This window comes from Eleutherodactylus coqui, chromosome 7, assembly GCF_035609145.1.
Source record: "Eleutherodactylus coqui strain aEleCoq1 chromosome 7, aEleCoq1.hap1, whole genome shotgun sequence".
Taxonomy (NCBI): Eukaryota; Metazoa; Chordata; class Amphibia; order Anura; family Eleutherodactylidae; genus Eleutherodactylus; species Eleutherodactylus coqui.
The window spans coordinates 100,909,986-100,934,350 of record NC_089843.1 but is presented as its reverse complement, the minus strand read 5'-3'; the positions used below and the strand labels follow the sequence as shown (position 1 = coordinate 100,934,350).

Sequence of the window (24,365 nt, the reverse complement as noted above, 5' to 3'; positions counted from 1 at the left end):
GGGAAGGAAATGCAATTGACTCGACTACCGCGTGGTGCTCGTCTCGAGTAACGAGCATCTCAAGTACCCTAATGCTTGAACGAGCATCAAGCTCGGACGAGTGTGCTCGCTCATCTCTAGTGATGAACAATGCTTTTTCAGCATGATGGAGCCCCATGTCACAAGGCAACAGTGATAACTAAATGGCTTGGTGAATAAAACCTTGAATTTTTGGGTTCATGACCAAATTCCCCAGATCTCAATCTCATCCTGCAGTCAATCTTCAAAAAGCAGGTGGACAAACAAAAACACAGAAATTGTGATAAACTCCAAACACTGATTAGGCAGGAATGAGTTGGGCCAGAAGCTGATATCCAGCATGCCAGGGCAAAATACATAAGTCTTGAAAAAAAAGGCCAACACTGTCAATATTGAGTCTTTGCCTAAACTTGATGTATTTGTCAATAAAAGTTTTAAAAACTTATTAAATGCTTAGGATTGAGTTTCAAGTGAAGGAGCAAACTTTGTGAAAACCAAAATTTGCGTCAGCTTGAAAACGTTTGGCCGCGACTGCAAAAAAGAAGGCTGAGAGGAGAATTAATAGCAGTCTACAAATATCTGAAGGGCTGTCACACTGCAGAGGGATCAGCCCTATTCTCATTCGTACATGGAAAGACTAGAAGCAATGGGATGAAACTGAAAGGGAGGAGACACAAATTAGATATTAGAAAAAACTTTCTGACGGTGAGGGTGATCAATGAGTGGAACAGGTTACCACGGGAAGTGGTGAGTTCTCTTTCATTTGAAGGGTTCAAACAAAGGCTGGACAAATATCTGTCTGGGATGATTTAGTGAATCCTGCACTGAGCAGAGGGTTGGACCCGATGACCCTGGAGGTCCCTTCCAACTCTACCATTCTATGACTGTACTAATCATGCTACTTGTGGACTAAACAAAAATAGTTCCTTCCTAAGGCCTCCTTCCCACGAACGGATTTCCGCCGCGTAATTCGCGGCGAAAATCCGCTGCGTTGCCCCCTGCTATTAGGTTCTATTGAACCTAATAGCACAATGCTCACGGTGCGGAATTCCACCGCGGAATTCCGCACCATGAAATCTCCCGTCCTCACCCGCGGCATGCTCTATTTGTCGCGGGTGTACGCGCTGACGGCTTCCATTGCAGTCAATGGAAGCCGTCCGTTCACGCTATCTCCCGCTGTAACACAGCGGAAGATAGCGTGAAAACGCTTTCCCGCCTACCGCCGCCGCGTCATATGACGCGGCCGGCGCGGAAGCGTCATGCGGGAGCGGGAACGCCGGATCCGCTGGAATATTCCGCGGCAGAGCCCGTCACGGCCGTGTGCAGCCGGCCTAAAGCACCAAACTGTTGATCTGAATGTGTTTGGAATACATTTTCTAATACCATTCATAAGATAATTATAGGAAACACATGACATTACTTCTCCACGCTGTACTGTTACTATATTATTGTCTTTGATAAGTATCTTTGGACTGAAATGTAACATAAATATTTGGGTCTGTACATTTACTTAGAACTTACCTTTTTGCCTTTCTACTTCAAGCTGAAAGTACCTAGTAGATCCAGGACAGTGTACTCAATATTATATAAACCAATTACACTAATCAATACTCAATATCATATACACCAATCAGCTATAATATTAAAACTACTGATGGATGAATTAATTAACATTGATTATCTTGTTACAATAGCAGCTGTCAAGGGCGGCATATGTTAGGCAGCAAGTGAGTCCTTAATGCCGTGGGAATGAGCCCTTAAGCAATATTTAGAACCATATTATTGCATATTTGTGTTACCTTATTGGGAAGAATTGTATCAATTTCCTCCTGTAGTTTGGTTTGGACATCGGGGTGAGTTGCCAAAACGTAAGCCAGAAACATAAGTGTAGTGCTGGTGGTCTCAAAACCAGCTATAATGAAGATAAGTCCCTGAGCCATAATTTCAGTGTCTGTCAATTCTGTGGAATATATACAGAGCCAAGTTGGTATCTTACAAGTGAGCGGGCATACAATGGGAAATGCGAAGAAGTAAGGCTTCCCTCACACACCCCTTTTTACAGTGTTTAGCGCTGTCAGAGGATCCCATTGTTTTTAGTGTTGCAATTTTCGAGCGTTGTCTGTCCTACTTTTGAGCGTTCAGCGTTCCTCATTAATAATAAGGAATGCTAAGTGTCGATGCTGCAGCCGAAAACGAATTATTTAAAACTCGGCGCTATGCTGCTTTCATGTGTGAGGGAGGCCTAAGTTTTGTGATTTGTCCTGCACTAAAAACAAAAGTTTATACTTGCTAACTTATGCACTTAAACAGACAGGTGCATGCACAAATACAATTGCCATTGTGGAGCGTATTAGTGCATGAACTAGTCAAAATCTTTTCTGGTTTTTACAGTTAAATTCCGTGCTATTGCGCACAGGCAAAAAAAAAGCTAAAGGGGTATTATTGTATCTTGTCACCACCCGGAAGCTAGGGCTTTGACAGGGCTTGCATAAGGGAACGCCCCTGTCACGTCCCAGCTCCTGATTGGGTGAATTCAGAAAGGTCCTAGCAGCAGCACGTGTAGTGATTTTTTCCCATGCTGGAGGGTTAGGGTTAGTGATTAGTTTTCTTGTTAGGCTTACATTATTAGCTGTAAATGCTGAAGCCTTTACAGCTATAAATGTAAGTCTAATGGGAAAACGAACCCTGACCCTAACCCTCGAGCATGGGCAAAAATCAGTACACACGCTGCAGCTACCTTGCCACCTTTGTCACGAAAAAATACCGGCCATGGTTAAAAACGTGCGTGCTTTGGAGGGTGGCTTATTACGGCATATTATTTGACCTCCGGGCACCCAGTGGCCTCTGGTGATCGCAGTCTCGCTGGCTGCTGCATCCATCACTTGACACAGTGGCCCCAGTTGAAATGTTGATCCCCACAGTGTCCCCAGTATAAATAGCGACCCCCCACAGTGGCCCCAGTAGGAATAGCGACTCCCACAGTAATATTAACCCCACAATAATATTAACCCCCCCTCAGTAATATTATTAACCCCCCTCAGTATTAATATTAACCCCACAATAATAGTAACTCCCCCCAGCAATATTAACACCTCCTCAGCAATATTAACCCCCCTTCAGCAATATTAACCCCCCCAGCAATAGTAATAACACCCCTCAGCAATAGTAGCAACCGCCTCAGTAGTAATAGTTCCCCCCAACCCATATACCGTAAGACGCACCCCCTACTTCCCACCCAAAATTCTGGAAAAAAAATGTAAACAAAAATAACCCCTAACTACACTACACTACACTACACTACGCTACACTACAGTACACCTAAAAAAAAAAACACCAATACTCACCTACCGCAGCGCGTCCCAATGCGTCTGCGGGTCCCTGTCATTCCTGCAGGCTGCTGCGATATCCTCAGTGCCAACAGAGCATTTCTTTCTGGAAGCAAGACTTGAATTCCCCGCCTCCAGCAAAGATAACGCTCTGATTGGCTAGCCAGCGTCAGTCAATGAAAGCCGGCGCTAGGTTAACCAAACACAGCCATTCAATGGTTGATCAGAGCATTATTTTTGCTGGAGGCAAGGAATTAAAGCCCCGCTTCCAGAAAGAAATGCTCTGCCAGCACGGAGGACATCACAACAGCCTGCAGGAGTGAAGGGGACCCACAAGCGCACCGGAACACCGATGGCAGGTGAATATTAGACCCCACACCGGCCTGGTGGGCAAAATACCAGCCAGGCCGGTGAATTACTGGCCAGATGGCAACCCTAGCTGCAGCTGTCCCTGAGCTTCCTCAGTGGTCCATGGGCCACTTTTTTGCAGCCGCTGTGACGGCTGTCAGCTCCGTCCCGGCAAGCAATTGCCCCACTGACTAACTGTTGGGGACCGCTGTCTGTGTGCCTCAGCCACTGCCTCTGGCTCAGCCACCGCTCCCACTCTGGCCACGGTCCTCCTGCCGTGTCAGAACAGCACTTGGAGGATTCAACAGCACTGCCGCTTCCCACCTCGCCGGTGTCCTCTGGCGCCTCTGCTGCCGCTCCCGGCCTCAAAGTGGTGTCTTCCTACCCTCTCAGAATGGCACTGGCCGCTCTCCTCCGCCGTCTCTTGTTCTGCCTGCGCTGTCCTCCTGCCCAGTCTAAATTTAGTAACGCCCCCAGCCAATCAGAAGTTGGGGGCGTTACAAAATTGTTTCATAGCTGGTGCCATGTCAACACCCCTAACTTCCGGTGGTGACAAAATACAATAATACCAGCTAAAGTATAGGTCCTACCCTATCTTTTCTCACACGTAGGAATAACGCTCGAGAATTACACTAGTTAAAACTATGTGCAAGAAAGATAGAGCAAGGCCTATTTTTTTTCGTGCGTAGTAATATCACATGAGATTCATGCTTGTCAAAACAAAACTGTTGAAGTTAATGGTTTAGTTTTATTCAGTTTTGCGGATGTGATTTTCACAACAGAAAAACAGGACGAGATCACGGTCGTCTGTTTAAGCCCTTAGATAAAGCCCACATGGAAAGGGAGTACTCTGATCAATAAAAAGGCAATACTGTGAACATTGATTTAATGTCAAGAAGGCACTCAGACATTTGTTTTCTTAAATCCTCCTGACCACGGCCAAGTCGGACTCCGCCAGCGGAACACTACAGCGGAGTCCGACATGGCGCCCTCCAAAGACCCAATACTCGCCTCTCTGGATCCGCCTCGCGAGTCCCATCTGGCGAACCGGCGCGCATGAGTACAGGCTGTCGTTAGCAGAGATTTAAGATGGTAGACAGCTCATATATGTCACATCAATGAAAACAGGTATTCTTAAAGCATACACTAGAGCCTCTACATTATTATTGAATAAAAAATATAGTTGCACTGTACATGGAAAAAAATGCAAGAGTGCTTCTTTAAAGAGGTCTTTTATATTGTATTTACACAACTAGGGTTCTGCTTTCACAATCCTTATGTAGTATTCTAGAACACAAGGGGCACAACAAAGGAATGCACCATATACTTCTGAGATCATGGATATCTACCCAAGACGGATATTTAAAAAATAACTCATTTTCAAAAACTTTTGGCAATTCAGACTGACATGGCAAAACACCTGAAATAAAGGGTCTGCAGCACTCCCCTGAACACTGTGACCCTTCAGCTGTCTTCACTGCTTGTTTGCTTCTTTTAGCAACTGAAGATAGAAGCATAGATGTCTATACCAGTCTATGTATCCATCCTCAGCTGCTGAGAGGTGCCGAAAGGCAGCAAAGTCAGACAAAAGTGCACCGCACTCAGGTGAACAATGCAGCCCCTTCATTTGAGTGATCAGTCTCTTCACCTGGACCCCAACTGATCAAAACTTTTTACATGTTACTCTGACATGTAAAAAGTTTTAAAAAAGTGTAGTTATTCTTTAATTTGTAATTATATTAACAATGCTGTATACCCTCTCACTAATTTATTAGATTCTAATACTTTTCTAGTCATCAACATTTGGGGGCCACACAGTACACTGATTTATGACAGATCTAGTAAATATGCCATCTTACCTTTATAGCCATGAGCCACCTCTCCACCACTGTTGTCATTAGACTGAGCATCTACCATGAGTTGTAGGAAATCTACTCGATTCTAAAAGGTCAAAGAAAATATCAGAATAAGCAAAGATATACAGAAAATAATGCCCTCGCTCTAGGACTACTATATCTGCGGTGAGCATCTGAGGTTTTGGTAGGGAGAAATTTTGATGAAAACATTGGATATATATGTTTTAAAAGATGCTCCTTAGTGGAATCCATCACCCATAGGTTGCCATTGTATACAAAAAATATACCACATAGTATACGTTATTTTTGTTGGAACCTTCTACATGGGATAGCTCATTATTCTGTGCCATTCCGTGCAGTAACAATGGCAACCCTAACAGATACCACCCACATAGAGAATCCGCCAGATTAATTGAGTTCTATGGATCAGTTTACCAAATGTGCTGGCAGGTTCCCCAGCACATACATGACATGTACACTGTAGATGTCCTTTGGAACTCCCAATCCACATGCAACAAACTCCAAACCATCTACGACCTCTTCACTTCCAAACGTCTTAACCTGCTTGCCCTCACCGAAATAAGGATATAGCACTCTGATTCTGCCTCCCCAGCTGCATTGTCCTTTGATGGCCTGCAGTTTTCCCACACCCCCAGATCAGACGACAGGCGTGGTGGAGGAGTAGGTGTTCTCTTGCCAAGTTTCACCTTCCAGGTCATTTCCCCGGCTCCCTCCCTCACCTTCTCGTCGTTTAAAGTCCATACCCAACGACTCTTCCATCCACTATCCCAGCATGTCGCAGTCATCTATTGTCTCCTGGGTCCCACCCGCCTGTTGTTGGAACAATTCACACACCTGGCTGCCCCACTTTCTATCCAGTGAACTCCCAACCCTTATTCTCCGTGACTTCAACATCGCCACTAACGACCCCATCTGCCTCCCAGCTTTTAACGCTCACCTACCACAACTCTCGACTTAATTTTACTCCAATTCTGCTCTGCCTCCCACTTCACTAACTTCACCCTCCCACTCTCAGACCACAATTTCCTCTCCTTCTCCATCAGGCACCCTAGCATCTCCCCAGACCCTCCCACCTATCGTACCTATAGAAACCTCCACACCCAGCAGTTTGCCGAGACCTTACAGCCTTTCTTGTCTCCCATCTCTCTCCTCTCATGCCCTAACTTGGCTGCCAAACAAGTTTATTTCACCTTCCTTGTCTCCTCACTATCCCATAACCCCAAACGACTCTTCAACACCTTCCATTCCCTTTTCAGCTCCAAAGAACAGGCCCCCGTGACGGATTTCAGTGTTGGAGGGCTAGCCGCCCAGTTCAAAGAAAAAATCGTAAATATCTGAAAAGAAATCTCCGAACATTACATGGCTAGCCCCGATCCCAATCTCTTTAGCCCTTCATCCATCCATCATTCATTCATTATCTATACTTGAAGCAACGACAGAGGAAGAAGCCTCAAGTCTGTTTTCCGCATCTTGCCCCACCACTTGCGCTAGTGACCCTCTTCCCTCACACCTCTTCTGGTCCCTTTCCCTGGCTGTCATTGCCCACCTCACCACCATCTTCAACGTTTTCCTGACCTCTAGTATTTCCTCCTGCTCATTCAAACACTCCATCATATCCCCTCTACTAAAGAAACGGACCCTTGGCCCGACTGACACTGCCAACTACTGACCCATCTCTAACCTCCCCTTCATCTCCAAACTACTTGAACAGATGGTCTATTCCCTCCTTACATGCTTTCTCTCTGATAAGTCTATCCTCGACCCGTAAATATCTGAAAAGAAATCTCTGAACATTACATGGCTAGCCTCACTCTACCCACGCTCTACCCACAACATCCAGACAATCCCCTAAGCAAGTAACTTTCAACGCGCCTTAAAGACGCACCTATTCATAGAAGCATACCAAACCTCCTGAACTAGTCCCCAACCTCACAATATGCCCCCTGCCCCTCCCTATAGCTTTCCACTTTTGCCTATTATATACACTTCCTGCCCTGCACGTCCTGCACTACCCACACTTTCATTTGTGTCCTAAAAACTGTATATCGCATGTTATACCTCCTGCCCTTGTACCTTCTGTATCAACCCCCACTACCTTTGTTTCCAAATAATTGAATACCATATGTATCTTTTGTCATTTTCATATTCTCTGTACTTCCCATGTGCCTCAAAAGCGCTGCGGAATAAGTTGGTGCTATACAAATAAAGATTATTATTGGATACTATGTGAGTAGAGCCTTAGTAACTACATTGAGCACTTCATATATCGCAGTATCATGCTCGTATATTTACTCATTCCTTTCTTTTAATCTGTTTTTCTGATATTCAAAACTCAATGTTGGCTCAAAATTTGCAAAAAAGAAAGATTTTGTCACAAACTTTTTATTACGATGAAGATGGGTGGCATGGGACCGTGATGGAATCCCACCATGTACCTCCCAACTGGAGTTAAATATCCACTTACTGTGTGATCTCCTTTCTGCCTGTTTTTCTTAATAGTTGTTATGGCATCTTGAAAAAAGTTGAGGACACTCATTGGAAGGAAGCAGAAATTCATTTTTTCCAAAAGAGGAATTAGGAATGGACACAAAACTGTAATAAAAATAATACAAATGAAAATGGAATCTTTTCATGAGCACATGTTTTTGTATTAGCTATAGGCCCTTTCTAACTTATATGGGGACAGGTGAGCTGGGGATCTTTGGAGCAGGCAGCCATGGTGATTAAGAAATGGTTGCTCAGATGGTTGTGCCAAGTTAGATGCCAAGTGTAACTAAATCTGAATTCAAGGTATGCCATAGTCGCATCATAAAGTGTTTGTGGCAAATACACCTTTGTCAAAAAAATTCAAGCACCTAGAAGAACTTGTTGTTTTGCTGCAAAACTCAGCATGCACTTAGATCTTAGACAAATATACAAATGATTAGAGTTGTAGTGTGATTAGATAAACCGTCTTGCCACCTGAGGCCCTAAAAGTGGTTCCACCCTGGGACTATATAACATCTATCAGAGGCTACTTGTATGCAGTGGATCTCTTTTTCTATTTGTGTGGAGCTTGTTGACCACTAGACGCCTCTACAACGCAATCAGAGAGATTTCACCCAGTTTGAGTTTGAGAGGGGCGCATCATTGGAATGTGAGAAGCTGGATGGTCATATGGACAATTTGCCCGCCACCTGGGGTTTTGACCAGACTGTTAGGAGGTGTTGGGACCAGTGGATATATGAGGGCACGCACAAAAGGCGACTGGGCTCAGGATGGCCTTAACAGACCACCAGTAGAGAGGATCATCTGATTGTCCGACAAGCACATGCAGCTCCAACAGAGGCAGGTAACATCATCGTTACAAGCCACTGTGTCTGTCAGAACCATTTCCTAGTGCTTGGCTGAAGGACATTTGGTCCCATGGTGCCCATTATGTGTACTGCCTCTGACACCCATCCACTGTCATCTCCATTTGCAGTGGTGTCGTGAAAGACAAAACCGAATTGCTACGGAGTGGAACCAAGTTGTCTTCAGCGACAATTGCAGGTCTAGTTGGGGCACAGGTTTACGTCTGGAGACGGGGTGAGCACAGCAATCCTGCCTTTGCTGTGGAGCGGCACACTGCCATCACTGTTGATGTGATGATCGCTTATGACAGTTGGTCACCCCTAGTCACCCAGTTGGTCACCCCGCTCAGCAATATGCTTCCAGCAGAATAATGCTCGGCAACATACAGCAACCATGTCACAGAAATACCTCCACAACATTGCCACACTTCCGTGACCTGCCCGGTCACCAGAATTATCACCAATAGAACATATATGGGACCATCTGGGCTGCCAACTTCAACAACCTATACGTTTGCAGGATCTAGAAGCTCATTTGGAGCAAATGTGGACTGATATGCTGCAGGATACCATACAGAACCTGTATGCCACCATGCCTGCTCGTATCACATCTTGTATCCAAGCTAGAGGCGGCCCAACAGGGTCCTAGAGCCTCCCTTTAAGAGGTCAGTTTTTCACAACAAATTATCCTTTTGCTTTGATATTATAATAATTTACTTATATCAACATTACAATCACACATAGAAAGTTTGATTTGATTCCGACAACTCCTTCTACACGCTTGATTTTTTTTTTTACAATGAGTGTATTATAGGACCATGTCTATTGATATCCGCTGCTATATAATGGTAACAGATAGTGTATATCAATATAGGTGCCAGGTGGAAATCAAAATTTCAGATCTGGTTCTTGAAAATCCTTACTCTTCGTTCAACATGTGCCAAACTGGCCAGTCATAAAATTAATTGTTACTTTTAATGATTATTTAATAATTCATAATAAAATTGCATGATATTAAAATGTCTCTGCTGTCACAAACCATATACAAATATATTATCAAATACCCCCTAAAAAGTCTTTTTCAGTCATCAGACATGTAGAGGGAAAATGGTATGTCAGTGTAACCAAGTCGATATACAATGTTGTATGTCACTTATCTCCTCTAGTGAATAGTAACTCTATCTTTCCTCCTTAGGCGTCTGGCACACAGGCAGGTCAGATCCCACATGTGGGAATCCCGCAGCAGAGTTTGCCCTGGTGCCAAGCCGGTGACCCCTGCATACCTGTCTAGCGGTTTCTTTCTGCGCTGCGGATGTGCTGGCCAGCACTCCGTCGCGCATGCGCAGTAGGCGCCGGCAGTGGGCTTCGACGCGGATTCCAGCGATACTTCCACACTGCTCACTGCGGAAGTGCAGAGACAGACGGCTTCCATTGACTTGAATGGAAACCGCTTGTGCGTAGCTCGCACAGAATCACAGCATGGTGCGATTTCTTCTTAAACACAATTGATTTCCTCTCGTGGAGATAAAATCGCGATTTGCCATAGCATGCTATGGGGTGGTATTTGCTAAAGAGTCCGGAGGCGAAGGCCCACCACGGATTCCACAATGCAAATCCGCCCGTGTGCAGGAGAAGGTGAGTGAGGAGACTTATAAGGCCATTCATGCTCCTCTTGGCAATATGCAAATAAGGGAGATGAAACAAAACCTCTGCAGCACCACCTATGAGAAGGCAGCATTCCTGCAAGTCAATTTTCGACTCTTTATACAAGCCTTGTAACAATGGCTGAGACTTAAAAGCCAAGCCAGAATCTACACACAGACAGCTGTTTCAGGGGATGCTTGCCCCTCATCAGTGTGCAGTAGGTTTCTGGCTTGCCTAGCGTGAGGCCTCTGATGTGGGTCAGGAACACTATCTTTTCTCCTTAAGGAGAGTATCTATAAGGTGAGTGAAGAGACTTATAAAGCCATTCATGCTCCTCTGGGTAATATGCAAATAAGGGAGATGGAGCAATACCTCTGCAGCGCCACCTATTAAAAGGCAGCATTCCTGCCTTCAATGTCAATGTTAGACTCTTTATACAAGCCTGAATAGACACGATTATGCTCCAGTAGTGCAGATGGTCGCAGGTGTAGAAGATCCCAAACAGATTTGGTTACATCCATATGCCATTTTTCCTGTATGTGTTTGATGCCTGCAGGTGACTTTTTCCCATTTGTTCTGTTTAGCAAGTTTGCACTGTTATTAATGCTGATCATTGAAAGATTCTTAAAAAAATGATTGGTAATTAACTTACGTGTTATTAAGAATAAAGGGTTAAAAAAGCTGAAATTCAAAAGTTTTCTTCCATTGGTCACAAATGGATCATTGGGATTGTTTAGTGAATCCACATTCACACTGAAGGATGTACTCAGAACAATGTCCATGCTGTAGCTGCCAAAGATGCTGGAAATATAAAACACTGATGTAACAGACGGCGCTACATAAGTCCAGGACCTAAATGTGCTATATACATGAGTCTTCTACTAGTAGCTCAATGTGATACTCTTGTGTACAGAAGACCAGACAAGAACTTTGTTTTGTGTGACTATAATCCTTTATTAACCCCTTCGGAATCACTCATGCACCTTTTTACGGCGGTAATTCTGATGCATATGCCTTTTTACTGTACTGCATAACAATACCGACACGGGTGTCCCATGCCGATACAGGGGCTTGGCTGTCTGATGATAGTAAGGACTTAAACAGACTAATGCAGGGGCGTAACTATAGAGGATGCAGGGGATGCGGTTGCACCTGAGCCCAGGAGCCTTAGGGGGCCCATAAGGCCCCTCTTCTCCATATAGGGAGCCCAGTATTATTAATAAAACGTTATAGTTGGGGGCCCCGTTACAGGTTTTGCATTGGGGCCCAGAAGCTTCAAGTTACGCCTCTGGACTAATGTGTTTGCACGCGTGAAACTCACATTCTCAAAACGTGATGAAGCAAACCCAATGATTTCAATGGGTTCATTCACATGATCCTGTTTCTCACGAGCGATTCCTGCGAGCGAGAAAAAATAGGTCTTGCCATATCTTTCTGTGTGTTATGCAGAAAGTTGCCTAGAAGTCTATGGCAAGTTCAAAAAATCAAGGGGAAGTGCGTGACCCCATGTACAACGCAGGGAAAAGAAGGCAGCTGGCCATTATTAGGCCTTAAATAGCCATTCTATTCCACAGAAGGAGGGTAACATGTACACACGTGTGAACTGGTATTCAGAGTGCAAAATTACATTACTATGCGCTGGCATGCATATTAGCCTGATTATTACCATTTCAAGACCTTGCTCATGCACAAATACGCTCCGTTGCGGCGAATGTATTTGCACAGTCACTTGTCTGTCAAAGCTGTTAGGTTTCAGCTCTAATGGCTGAGAGTGAAGTAACCTTAGATCCCAGCTGTTTAACCCTTTTTATGCCGCAGGCAATGCGAACATGGCATGTTAAAGGACAACAGAAGAGGAAGGGGCTCCCTGTCACCTATTACCAAGTTGTGATCACAGGGTGCCGATGAGTTACTATAGCACTCAGAGCCTAGAAGATAGCCTCTGGGTCTGCCGTCTACGGTAGCCTGTGAGACTCAACCAGAGGCTGTCTTTCTTAGTCCAATATAATACACTGAAATACTGACGCTTTGCAGTGTATTATAGAAATGATCAAATGTAATGAAAATCAATCCCCATACTGGGACAAAAATAAAAAAGTAAAAAAAAGGTAAAAAATATATTTAAAAAAAATTTAAAAAGTCAAAACATTACTATTCCTGTCTTACTATGTCAATAAAGAAAATTACTAATTTTGTGTCGCTACATTCGTAAAAAAAAACCTTTGGGAGGCGTTGAGGTTTGTAAAATATTCTACTTTTGAAATTCCAATACAAATCCTGGACCTCATGTATCACTTTCCTTTCATGCTTCCACCCATTGGTTCTCAAGTAAAGTGCTGCAATCTTCAAGCTAATGAGATCCACAAAAAGACAGCCACAAAAAATCCCAAACCGGATTTTTGGTCAGAAGTTGAGTTACAAGTGACTTTGTCATCATAAGCAGCAAGGCAAGTCGCATGCAACTGTGACTTGTCTGCATCCTGTCTGCGATTTGGCTACTTTATAACAACCAAATCACAGTGCTAAAACTGTTGTGCTATGGCAAGTCTTAGAAAAGTTTTGTGACCAAAGTTGTTGTGTAGTTTGGTATTATTGTATCTTGACGCCAGTAGGAAGTCCTGGTGGAGCCAAGATTGACAGGGCAATGACGCACCCTGTACGTGATTGGCTGCTGAGGTGATTCAGCTGTAGGTCCTGGAAGGGCACTAAGGAATCCCAGCTGCAAGGGGCTTCCCAGGCGGCAGACCACTATTGCGGACTGCGGCTTCCCTGGCGGCGGACCAGAAGCGCAGGCTGCGGCTTCCCTGGCGGCAGACCAGAAGCGCAGACTGCGGCTTCCCCGGCGGCGGACAAGAAGCCCAGACTGCAGCTTCCCCGGCGGCGGACCGGAAGCGCAGACTGCGGCTTCCCCAGTGGCGGACCAGAAGCGCAGACTACGGCAGCATTGGGATCAGTGAGCAGCCATCAGGGAGGACATAGGCAGCGGGCGGCACAGAGCTGACAGCCGGCTGCTGGGACGCAGCACAGAGCCGGCGGACGGCCGTATTTACTGGCGGAGGACCAGAAGCACAGAGTAAGGCAGCATTGGGAGCTGTGAACTATGAGCAGGGAGAGCGGCCATCAGGGAGCACAGAGGCGGCGCCCACCATGGAGCTGATCGCTGCAGCATGTGGATTGCTACCGGTATGTGCCTGCCATACAGGCTTAGGGTGAGGATTACTTTTCTTCTCAGCTTACATTATTAGATCTTAATGCTGTCATGTTACAGTGGTAACATGGCAGCATTTACAGCTCGTAATGTAAGGCTAACAATAAAAGTACCCCTCATCCTAAGGCTGCAAGGCAGGCACATAGCAATCAACACTGTGCTGCTAGGACCTTCCAGCCTTGACCCTATCGGTAGCCGGGGGTGTGAGAGGGGCGTTCCCCCTGTCAAACCCCTAGCTTTCCGTTGGCGTCAAGATACGATAATACCGTGTAGTTCTAGCCTAAGGAGCACCATATATCCCAATTAATATATGTTGCGGATCCTTCTAGCTAGTCAGCTAGGCTGAGAGGGATCTCCTTCCCCATGCCCTCATGTACAGGAAGCGGTCCTGAAGACCTGGTAACAGCTGTGATCTAGTGTATATAAACTGTAATAAAGTTATGTACTTACTTCTTCATATCTATAAATTCTTTATTATCAACCCTCTTCTGAATATTCTTCACTAAAAGGTCTCCGTACTGTTTTATTATCGGAAACATCTGCATGAACGACAGGAGATTATTAGGCTTCTTCTGCAGAAATATATCAGGTTACATGTGTCAACAACAGCAAGAACACTTATATTCCTACTCTTATTGTATATGTGATATGTATAGATAGGGTGGGAGTAGATAGTTGGATTCAGGTATCACTGGTGTTTTTGTACAAGATATTTGTTCAAATTGGAATTTCCGTAAATTTATGACAGACACATTTGTTACAACCTGAGTGGATGGGAAGTATGACTATGTTCACATCTGTACTGGAAGCTATATTAGAAGCCTCTGTAGCAGATACAGTATGATATGCTACATGAAATTCAGGACAACATCCTTGAAGTTATCCAGACCCCACTATAATGAATAGGGTCTGATTGGCACTGTCCAGACCTCACTGGATTCAATGCTTCAGGTGTTTGTCTTGTTCGTCTCCTAGGACAAAGCCGAGCAACAAAATCTTGTATAAACCGCCCATAGTTAGTCACTAACCATAGATAAATGGCATGTTGGACAGTATTTTTATGCAAAAAGTTATATTAATGGTAAAACCCGTTTAGGCCTAATGTCCACGGGCGGATTTTATTTGCGGAAATCCACGCGGATCGGCGCCCAACAGACATGAATGGAGATTCCGCAATTGATTTTAGGTCTGCGGATTTGATTTTATGGTATTTATTTACTATCCGCGTGGATCTAAAATTGCAGCATGCTCCATTTTCATTGCTGATTCCGCGCAGATCTTGCTCCATTGAAGTATATGGGAGTCGTAGATCCACAGCGATCTGCAAATACATTTAAATGGTGGGTGCGGAAAAGGGGTTTTCTCAGAAACGTCTGCCGGCCATTTTGTTATACCAAGATGTTCAACATGGGGAAACTCGTGTGGGGAAATTTCCGCGCAGAATCCGCAATTCAAATCCGCGTGCATCCGTGTACACCATTGCAGAAAAAACACAGAATCCGCGACCACCTGCAATTATTGCTAAATCATTTTTGACACAATCCGCAGTGCACCCGCTATGGATCTGAAGCTTAGATCTGCAGTGGGTGCACTATGGATGCACTGTGTGCCGTGGACATTAGGCCTAAAGGGGTTTGTCCACTACTAACGAAAAGGGTCTACTGTTTTTTTAGAAACAGCTATACGTCTGACCACAGATCATGTCTTATATTGCATCTGATCCTCATTCAAGTCAACTACAATATCAGACACATGGCATGAACAGACATGGTGCTGTTTTTGCAAGCATAGCAGACCCTTTTTTAGTTTTTTACTTTTTCTAAGATAAAGAAAAACATGCTCATATTTATGATACATCGGTACTATTGTATCTTGACCCCTAAGGAAGCTAGGGGCTGACCTGGGTTAGCAGGAGTAAACACCCCCTGTCAAGCCCCTTCTTCCGATTGGCAGGCAGTATTGTGCAGATCCCCAGCTGCGGAGACTCTGTGATTGCCCCATTGGGTGTCCACAATTTTGGGTCCCTGCTGCAGTGTCTGCTCTCCCTTCTGGCCCTAGAACTAAAATATCTTGGGCTATCGGCCGGCTGCCAACTGTGTTTCTGCCGCCCTGGCAGCACTGTGTTTTTCAGCAGTCCTGACCTGCAAGCAGCTGAGTGTCACCACAGCTGTTGTCAGCCCTGTGTTCCCCGAGAAGGAAGAGCAGCTGGGGATCTGCACAATTGGAAGCTAGCGGCTTGACAGGGGGCGTTAACTCCTGCTAATCCAAGTCAGCCCCTAGCTTCCGGTGGCATCAAGATACAATAATACCTGATACATCTATATCATTTACCTGCTTAAGTTTACCACTGGTGAATGTTGGTGACAACACTGTTCGTATCCTCTTCCATTGGTCATCAGCAGCAATTGACACTGCAGATTTTAGAGGTCCGCTAAGACCAAAATCCTAAAACAAAGTAAACAATTAATGTAGATTTTAGAACATTTGCCAGAATTTGCCAAAAGCAAGTAACTGGATTTGGTTGTCAGACTTACCCTTCTGTTTGTGAATATTGTGTAGCATTCCTTAACGAGAATGGACTTAATGATTGCTGGGTCCATAACAGCAAGTACTGGCTGTCTCCCATCGTAGAACCTGGTACAGAAAATATAGCTGTTCAGACATATTGTGATGACCAAAACTAGAGGGCCGATCCACGTAAAACAGGACAAAAATGCTAAATAATTTTACTTATTAACCTCTTAGTGACAGCCCCATAGTGTTTTTACGTCCTGCCTAAGTCGGCCTTAATCCTAGAGGACTTAAAAACATGTATCCTCTCAGGATTAAAGCCACGTGGGCTGAGGACATGACAGCTCCATACTGTCAGTTCCCGGAGGTAGCCAACAACCTGGAGCTGTCATCCCGGGCCACGGGGAGCCCACTCGGCAATGAGATCATCGCTATCCAACGGATGGTGGCGATCGCATTAAAGTAAAAAAAAGTTTTAAAAAGTTTAAGTTTCAGCTTCCCTCGCAAATCGCATCAATGAGGGGGGCTGAAACTACTCACCCCCGTCCTCCACTGATCTGGCCCAGAATGGCCCCTCCGGTGTCTTTTGCGCATGCGCGCCAAAGGAAAAATGGCAGCGCAAGCACAGAAGAGAAGATTGGCATGGGGCATTTGAAATCTCCTGGTTCCCGCTCTCCAATGGATAACGGCGATCATGGAAAAGTTTAAAAAAGTAAACTCAAGTTAAAGTTTCACCTCACGTCATGGATCGGATCCATTAGGGAAGGTGAAAATACCCACCCTGTCCTCCATGATGTCCCGGTCTTCCAGGACCTGAAGTCCCCTTCTGCACATGCATGCCCAACGTCATACATCGAGCGTGTGCACAGAGTGGCTCATGCCGCGTTAAATTTAAAATCACTCTGCTGTATGCGGTTTCCTGGTGACGTAATCACTGTTATCCAATGGAAAACAGTGATCATTTAAAGTAAAAAAAAGTTAAAAATTTTTTTAAAAGCTAACGTTTCATCTCCCCTCACGTATCATATCCATGAGGCAGGATGAAATTACGTACCTAAGGCCTCGGATTTATCCGCGGACCTTACCCAGGCTTCTACGCACGTCCCCGTCGCCAAAATGTCAGACGCATGTGCAAAAGCCACGGATTGCCCGGATAATTTAAAATCTCTCTGCTCCTGGCTACCAAACTTGGCCGACAACCTAGAGACTTCACGGTGCGCTGCAGTATGTGGTCTCTGGTCACGTGATCTCCACTGTCCAATGGATAACGGCAATCACATAAAAGTGAAAAAAGTTACAAATTCACCTGCAGTCATGGATCCAATCTGTGAGGAGAGGTGAAGTTATTTGTCTAAGGCCTCCGATGATGTCCCCCGACGGGATCTTTATCCGTAGACCTTCGACGCACGCGTCTGTCAGCAAAATGGCGGCCGTAAGCGCAGAAACTAAGGAGGGCCCTGGAAATTTAAAATCTCCTTGCTCCTGGCTACTAAAGGTAGCTGAGAGCCTGGAACAGTGACCGAGGTCTACGGTGAGCGGTCCCCAGTCACGTGATTGCCGTTATCCAACGGATAATGGCGATCACGTAAAAGTTAAAAACAGTTGAAGTGTAATACTCCTTTCGGTTTGGGCCCCGTTGTGCATACGGACATACGGTTAGGGCCACAATGGGTATGTTTATGAACACAGGACAAACAGGGGGATCCATTTTGGGGTGCGAGACTTCATTCATATGTTGCTGTACAAAAAAAAACAGTTTTTAAAATGATTCAATTACCAAAAAAATGAAAATTGTAATTTTTTTCCCTCTGCTTTGCTTAGATTCATTCAAAAACTGTGAGGTCAAAATACGCAGTAAACGCCTAGATGAATTCGTTAAGGGGTCTAGTTTTCAAAATGGGGTCATTTGTGGGAGTTCTCCGTCGTTTTGCTAGCTCAAGGGCGCTACAAGTGTGCAATGGGGCCTAAAACACCTTCAAGCAAAATGTTAGCTCTGAAAGCCACTTGCTGCTCCTTACGGTTTGAGCCCCGTTGTGCATACGAACATGATATTAGAGCCACAATGGGCATGTTTCTGAACACAGAACAAACGGGGGTATCCATTTTGGGGTGCAAGTCTTCATTCATATTTGTGCTGTACAAAACAAAAAGTTTTTTAAAATAACATGATTGCCAAAAAAAATAAAAATCGTAATTTGTTTCCCTCTGCTTTGCTTAGATTCATTCAAAAACTGTGGAATCAAAATATGCAGTACACCCCCAGATGAATTCGTTAAGGGGTCTAGTTTTCAAAACGGGGTCATTTGTGGGGGTTCTCCAACGTTTTGGCTGCTAAAGAACTCTACAAGTGGACAATGGGGCCTAAAACACCGTCAAGCAAAATGTCTGTTCAGAAAAGAGCTTTTGCAATCTTGGCTTGGTGTATGAAAACAAAGTGTTCTTCAAAATGTTGATAAGTAATGTTAAATTTGTACGTTTCCTAAATGGTTAAAAAAAACTAAAGTTTTTCAAATGTGCACTCTAAATAAAGTAAAAACAAGGAAATATATATATATATATCTTATCAAAAATTTGTATAGTATGTTTGCACATATTTGAGGCATTACAGTTGAAAATGTAAAAAATTAATATTTTTTAAAAAATGTTCCCAATTTTGGCACTTTTAATAAATATATGCAAATTCTATTGGTCTATTTTCACCACCTAAATGAAGTACAATATCTGGCAAAAAAAAACAATGCAAAAATCACTTGGATATGCAAAACCTTTAGGGCTTTTACCCACTAGCGTTTTATTAACGCTGTTCTATAAGAACCCTGGAGATCAGTAATACAGCAGCAATTAAAAAATCCAAGTTAAAGCTCCAATTCCTCAGCCCCTGTCACAGCTCCAGATACCCTGTGAAGATGGAAGACCTTTTGGGCTGGTTGATTGTCTGATCGGAAGAAGAGGGCAGTGAGGATTGGCTTCGAAGATGTCTGGTTCCCCTGTGCTTCAGCTTCAGGACACGTTGGAAGCATGCTGAACAGGTAGATGACATCGATTGAGCGTGCATATTGGAGGAGGCTTCGTCAAGTATAAGACTGTCAGTGAAGCGAACGCGGAAGGAGAGAACTACCTTTTCACCTTCATCCGATTGGAGAAGACTGAGACCTGGCAGCAGGAACAGTGCCCAACATATGACAACACCTGTACCAAGTCCTGTGCTGCTGCCGGTGCAGAGTACAGGCGAAGCTCTAGAAGAGATGGCGAGATCTCCGGTAATCAGGTGTCACCCCTGGTTATTGGCACCTGTTCTTCTAAGGTTTGCATTGGTGTACAAGTTGAGATAGATTTGTCAATTTTGTGTCAGTGTTAACCCTTGCTAGGCTTCTTCAAGAAAAGGCTAGCTCAGGTGTTGATGATGGTAAAATGTCTTTGGTAACTCTGAGCACTGCTTGTGAGTCTGCGGTGGAGCAGCCTCTGGTTGAGAAGGCTGCTGGAGTTAAACAAATTTGTTTTAAAGAACCAGTTACTTGTGAAATTTCACCATTGGGTTTTCAGCTTGCCAATCACATTAAAGAAATGATTTGGCGAGGTGAATTTATTGATATTTTATCACTGTTATCTTCATTTTAAAAAAATGATGATGAACGTAGGAAACCAAGGTCTTTTAGTAATTGGTTACAGGCTTTTGTATTCTTGCCGCTGTATTGTCTGAACGATCCTCCACTTCTATGTCAGGTTTGTTGCAGCATATTGACATTTTGGTGGGATCGCCTGTTTTAAATACGACAATATGCTTAGTCAAAAACTGGCAATTTACCCCAATATTAAATGGGGTGTAAAAGATGTAGGCTTATGGTTGAATTTGATGTTAGCTCAGCATAACATCAATTGGTTTTAGGGCACAGCCTTTGGGCACTCCAGTACCCGGGATGTGAAAAGGGGTGTACTTTGAATTTAATGAGAATCAATGTAAATGGTCTCAAAATTGTAAGTACCGACATGAGTGTTCATATTGTACTGGGTCTCATCCATCTTTTTGTTATTTTCATCAGAAATCGGTACAAGATTCCTTGCATCCCGGAAATAGAGAATTTCTTGAAAAAAGGCAAGACGCCAGTGAGGATATCAAAAATGTTACCATGATTAGAAGTATACCCAGACTGAAGGAAGTCCCAGTTCATTAAAGAAGGCTTTCTGAACGGCTTTTTGTGTCAGAGTTCAAGGAACTCAGCTGCAAATGGGTTAATAATTTGATTTCATTTCCTATCCTTATGTAGTTCAAAAGGAAATTGCTAAGGAAATGGAGGAAGACAGAATTGCAGGTCAATTTTAGGTTGTCCCCTTTAGGGATGATACCAAAGAAGGAGCCCAAATCCTTTTGATCACTGCATCATTTATGCTATCCAAAGCAATTTTCTCTAAATGATGAAATTGACCCTGAGTTGTTGTCAGTAAAAAATGCATCATTTGACTCTGCATTGGCTTTATTACAACTAGAGATGAGCGAACCTACTCGGCCACGCCCCTTTTTCGCCCGAGCACCGCGATTTTCGAGTACTTCTGTACTCGGGCGAAAAGATTCGGGGGGCGCCGTGGGTGAGTGGGGGGTTGCAGCGGGGAGTGGGGGGGAGAGGGAGAGAGAGAGAGGGCTCCCCCCTGTTCCCCGCTGCTACCCCCCGCTCCGCCACGCCTCCCCCCGCCCCCTGGCGCCCCCCGAAGCTTTTCACCCGAGTACGGAAGTACTCGAAAATCGCGGTGCTCGATCGAGTAATTACTCGAAACAAGTAGGTTCGCTCATCTCTAATTACAACACTTTGGTCAAGGTACCTTATTGGCCAAAACAGTTTGTCCAGCTGACTTTAATTCTCTTGGTTTTCAGTTCAAATATAGACTGTACTTTGACATGGCTTTACCCATGGGTTTTCTCCGTCATGTTTTTACTTTGAGACTTTTGCTTCCTTCTTGGAGTGGGTAGTTAGAAGAGAATTTCCAAAAGGAATGGGGTAATGCATTACTTGGATGACTTCTTATTTGTTGGTCCTCCTGGGTCTTGAGAAAACAGTTTTCCCATACACAAGATTAGAATTCTTGGATTTTATAATTGATAGTTGTCCTATGAAGTTTTGTTTACCTCAAGAAAAATTAAATAATCTGTATAGCTTGAGGAGCTGTACTATGTGCAAAAAGAAAGTGATGTTAAAAGAATTACCGTCATTATTGGGAATTTTTCCAGAAAACTTTTTCGTAGCCACAAAAGGACTTAGCTCAACCACTGTGCATGTTAGACTGTCTCCAATTCAAAAATATAATTTGCTCACATGGATGCAGTTTTTGCTAGACTTTAATGGTAGCTCCACTACAATTGAACTCTAGCGGAATTTGTTTTAACATCCGAATTAACATTTTTTACAGATTTTTCTTGTGAGCAAGCTTATGGGGTATTCTGGAATAGTCACTGGTTGGCTGAACCATGGTGTAAGCTCTGGGTTAGAGCTGGTTTAACTAAGAATAAAGTTTCACTTGAAGTAGTGCCAATCATAGTGGTCCTATCTCTGTTGGGTGAGCAGCTAAAAGATAAGGGGATCTGGTTTCACATGCTTAACAAGTTTTGCTGTTTGCTGTTAACTGCTTGTCCCCCAAATCTACTTAAGCATTTGGTGCTATTGTGCTTACGCCATAATATATTGATTCATACAAAGTATGTACATGGTTATGATAATTCAAGTGTCATTGCATTGTCATGTTTCCAGATGCAGAATTTTCATCAAGCATCTCTGGAAGCAGATTTAAGGGGATTGCAGAACATTTGTGGGAGGTAATTTGGGTTTGATTTCAAGATTATTGGTTCAATCTGTGGCACCTAAAACTTGGCAAGGCTAAAAAGCAGCGTGCGAGTATTGGACTGTTTGATACACTAGTTTTGGGGTTGATTGTTTTTCAGAAGATATTGACCTGCCGTTATCCTACTTGTATGGCTTACTTTGAGAAAGGAAGTCTTATAATTAGGTGTTGCAAATATTAATATTGTGTGTTTTGCTGATAACCTTGGAGTCTATAGGTTTACAGCCACTGGTATAAAGTTTAGCACAGGATATTCTGAGATATGGGGAAGTACACTGCACCTGTGAATGAACCAAACACAGTTTCATAGTAACACATTATATTTTTGTACTCACCCCCATATTTTTCCATATTTTTTGAAACACTTCATGTCAAATTCAAAAATCCCCTGAAAATAAATTCAAATTGTTTTACAAATGAAAAATAAAATGAGTGATAATATGTGAACTAAGGACAATATTAGCTGTATAGTTTAGGTCAGTGACTGGATCGCTGACATCCGTTCTGTTCTGACCTTCTGTCACAGGACTAGTTCATCCAGGAAAATAACGGCAACCAGGTGGAACCTGTTATAGTCAATGGTTTCCGGCGCTGTTTGAATCCGGCATGTGACGGATCCGGCACTTCCGGTTTAACCAATGTTTGGCTCCTAGAAGCGCTACTGTCTACCAGTCAAGAACTGCTATTGCAGGTGGATAAAACATGTAATCTTTACTCTCACAACGCAGAAAAAACATGATAGGAAAGACCATTCATAGAATAATATTAATAGTCCTATTAATTACTGTATATCTCTATTTGCTGATTGCAGCTGATGACATAAAGCCTTCTGTCTGATATACAGTGAATCTCTAGGACTCAGAATTGCTGCTGCTTTCTGCTTTTAACATGGCTGGTTCTGACTCTTAAAACTTTTTGCCCTAAGGCTGCCTGTCCACGGGCAATAGTTCATTGCGTTATCTGCGGCGATAATCCGGCTGCGGGTACCGCAGTGAATGCTTTCCATAGACTTACTATGGAAAGCGTAGCCCCGGCGTTCACAAGCGGAGAACCATAGAGATTCTCCGCTTGCGGGATTTAAATTGTGGCATGCTGCAATTCTCCACGGTGAGCCTGACAGCTCTCCCCCCTGCTCCCTCGCGGTGGAATATCGCTAGCGATATTCCGTCACAGCCGTGGACAGGGGGCCTAAGGATCCCACCATCAGGGCTACAGGCTTTGCTGCATCATTTGTGGTTTAGTATCTTTCTATCCTTGACTAATAGGCAGGCTAATTGCAGTTTTGTTTAGCTAAGTGAGCCTTAGGGAGAGCTTGAAGCACTTTAATAGAAGCATCCTTTGCCGACAGCAATCTCCGGTTCAGCCTACTTTAGGTTTATATTCTCATGGGAACAGCAGGGGTGCTATCTAGGAGGCAGTAGCTTTGAGTAGATCATTGCAAATACTCAGGCAGCAGCTAGGACAACGCTGGGACTTCTTTAGTTAACCAACCTGATGCTCCGAACTAGATAAGTGTCCATCAACATTTAGTTACGGATATCAGGTGGACAACATTAAAACTTTCTTCAGGTATCAATAGTGCCAACTATCCAAGAAGGGCACTCCTGAAGAGTCATTTACTCTATTAAGGTGCTCTTACCCCTACCACTGCCGGAAGAACTTGCTATCAGTGGGCATACAGACACAGTAATTCAGGAAAAAATAGGAATCAGAACTCTCCCTGAGTTAGCTATCTCTGGTGGATTTTTGAAATTTTGCTCACTAATCTATACAAAAAGAGTGGGTCTTTCCAAATACACACTGGCAGTGTGCTTCACCAACCCCACTCTCACTAGTACTGTACGAACTATCTTCCGACTATTATGGGAAGATTGATCGGGTTCCTGATGATCTGCTGACCAAGCAGTGAAATGCATTGAACCGTTTCAGAACCTACAACACATATTCTCCAAGTGATGATTCTATCAGATCCAAGAAGTATGAATCTACCTTTCCTCTGTGTCTACTGTTAACATACAGCCTGGGTAGGATTATACTTACCCAAATAAAAGGAAAAATTCCCGTCCTTCAGCACCTAGGTGAATTGATCACAACAGTGCATACACAGCCTATATTCATCACTGTTGACCAGACCCCTACCCTTCGCTATATCAAATCGAAGGCGGGGTGAATACTGGATCTGTGTAATAGCTGAGGCACACAGTATTTGGGTTCTCCAAGTGTGTCTTTTTTGTCTTCATTCCAGTTGTTCAGTGTCCCACGTGCCTGTGCC

At 44.0% G+C, this 24,365-nt stretch overlaps 1 protein-coding gene across 2 annotated transcripts in view; it reads right to left on the bottom strand.

Moving 5' to 3' along the window:
* LOC136572679 (cytochrome P450 3A29-like) overlaps nucleotides 1-24,365 on the bottom strand; it is a 119,369-nt gene that overhangs the window by 13,902 nt on the left and 81,102 nt on the right. For both annotated transcript variants that reach the window (XM_066573492.1, XM_066573491.1), the window contains exons 3-10: nucleotides 22,429-22,481; nucleotides 16,288-16,387; nucleotides 16,085-16,198; nucleotides 14,204-14,292; nucleotides 11,198-11,346; nucleotides 8,034-8,161; nucleotides 5,552-5,633; nucleotides 1,818-1,978 (exon numbers count right to left, since the gene is read on the bottom strand). In XM_066573492.1, the coding sequence (XP_066429589.1) occupies nucleotides 1,818-1,978; nucleotides 5,552-5,633; nucleotides 8,034-8,161; nucleotides 11,198-11,346; nucleotides 14,204-14,292; nucleotides 16,085-16,198; nucleotides 16,288-16,387; nucleotides 22,429-22,481 (876 nt within the window). The remainder of the gene's footprint in view (nucleotides 1-1,817; nucleotides 1,979-5,551; nucleotides 5,634-8,033; nucleotides 8,162-11,197; nucleotides 11,347-14,203; nucleotides 14,293-16,084; nucleotides 16,199-16,287; nucleotides 16,388-22,428; nucleotides 22,482-24,365) is intronic.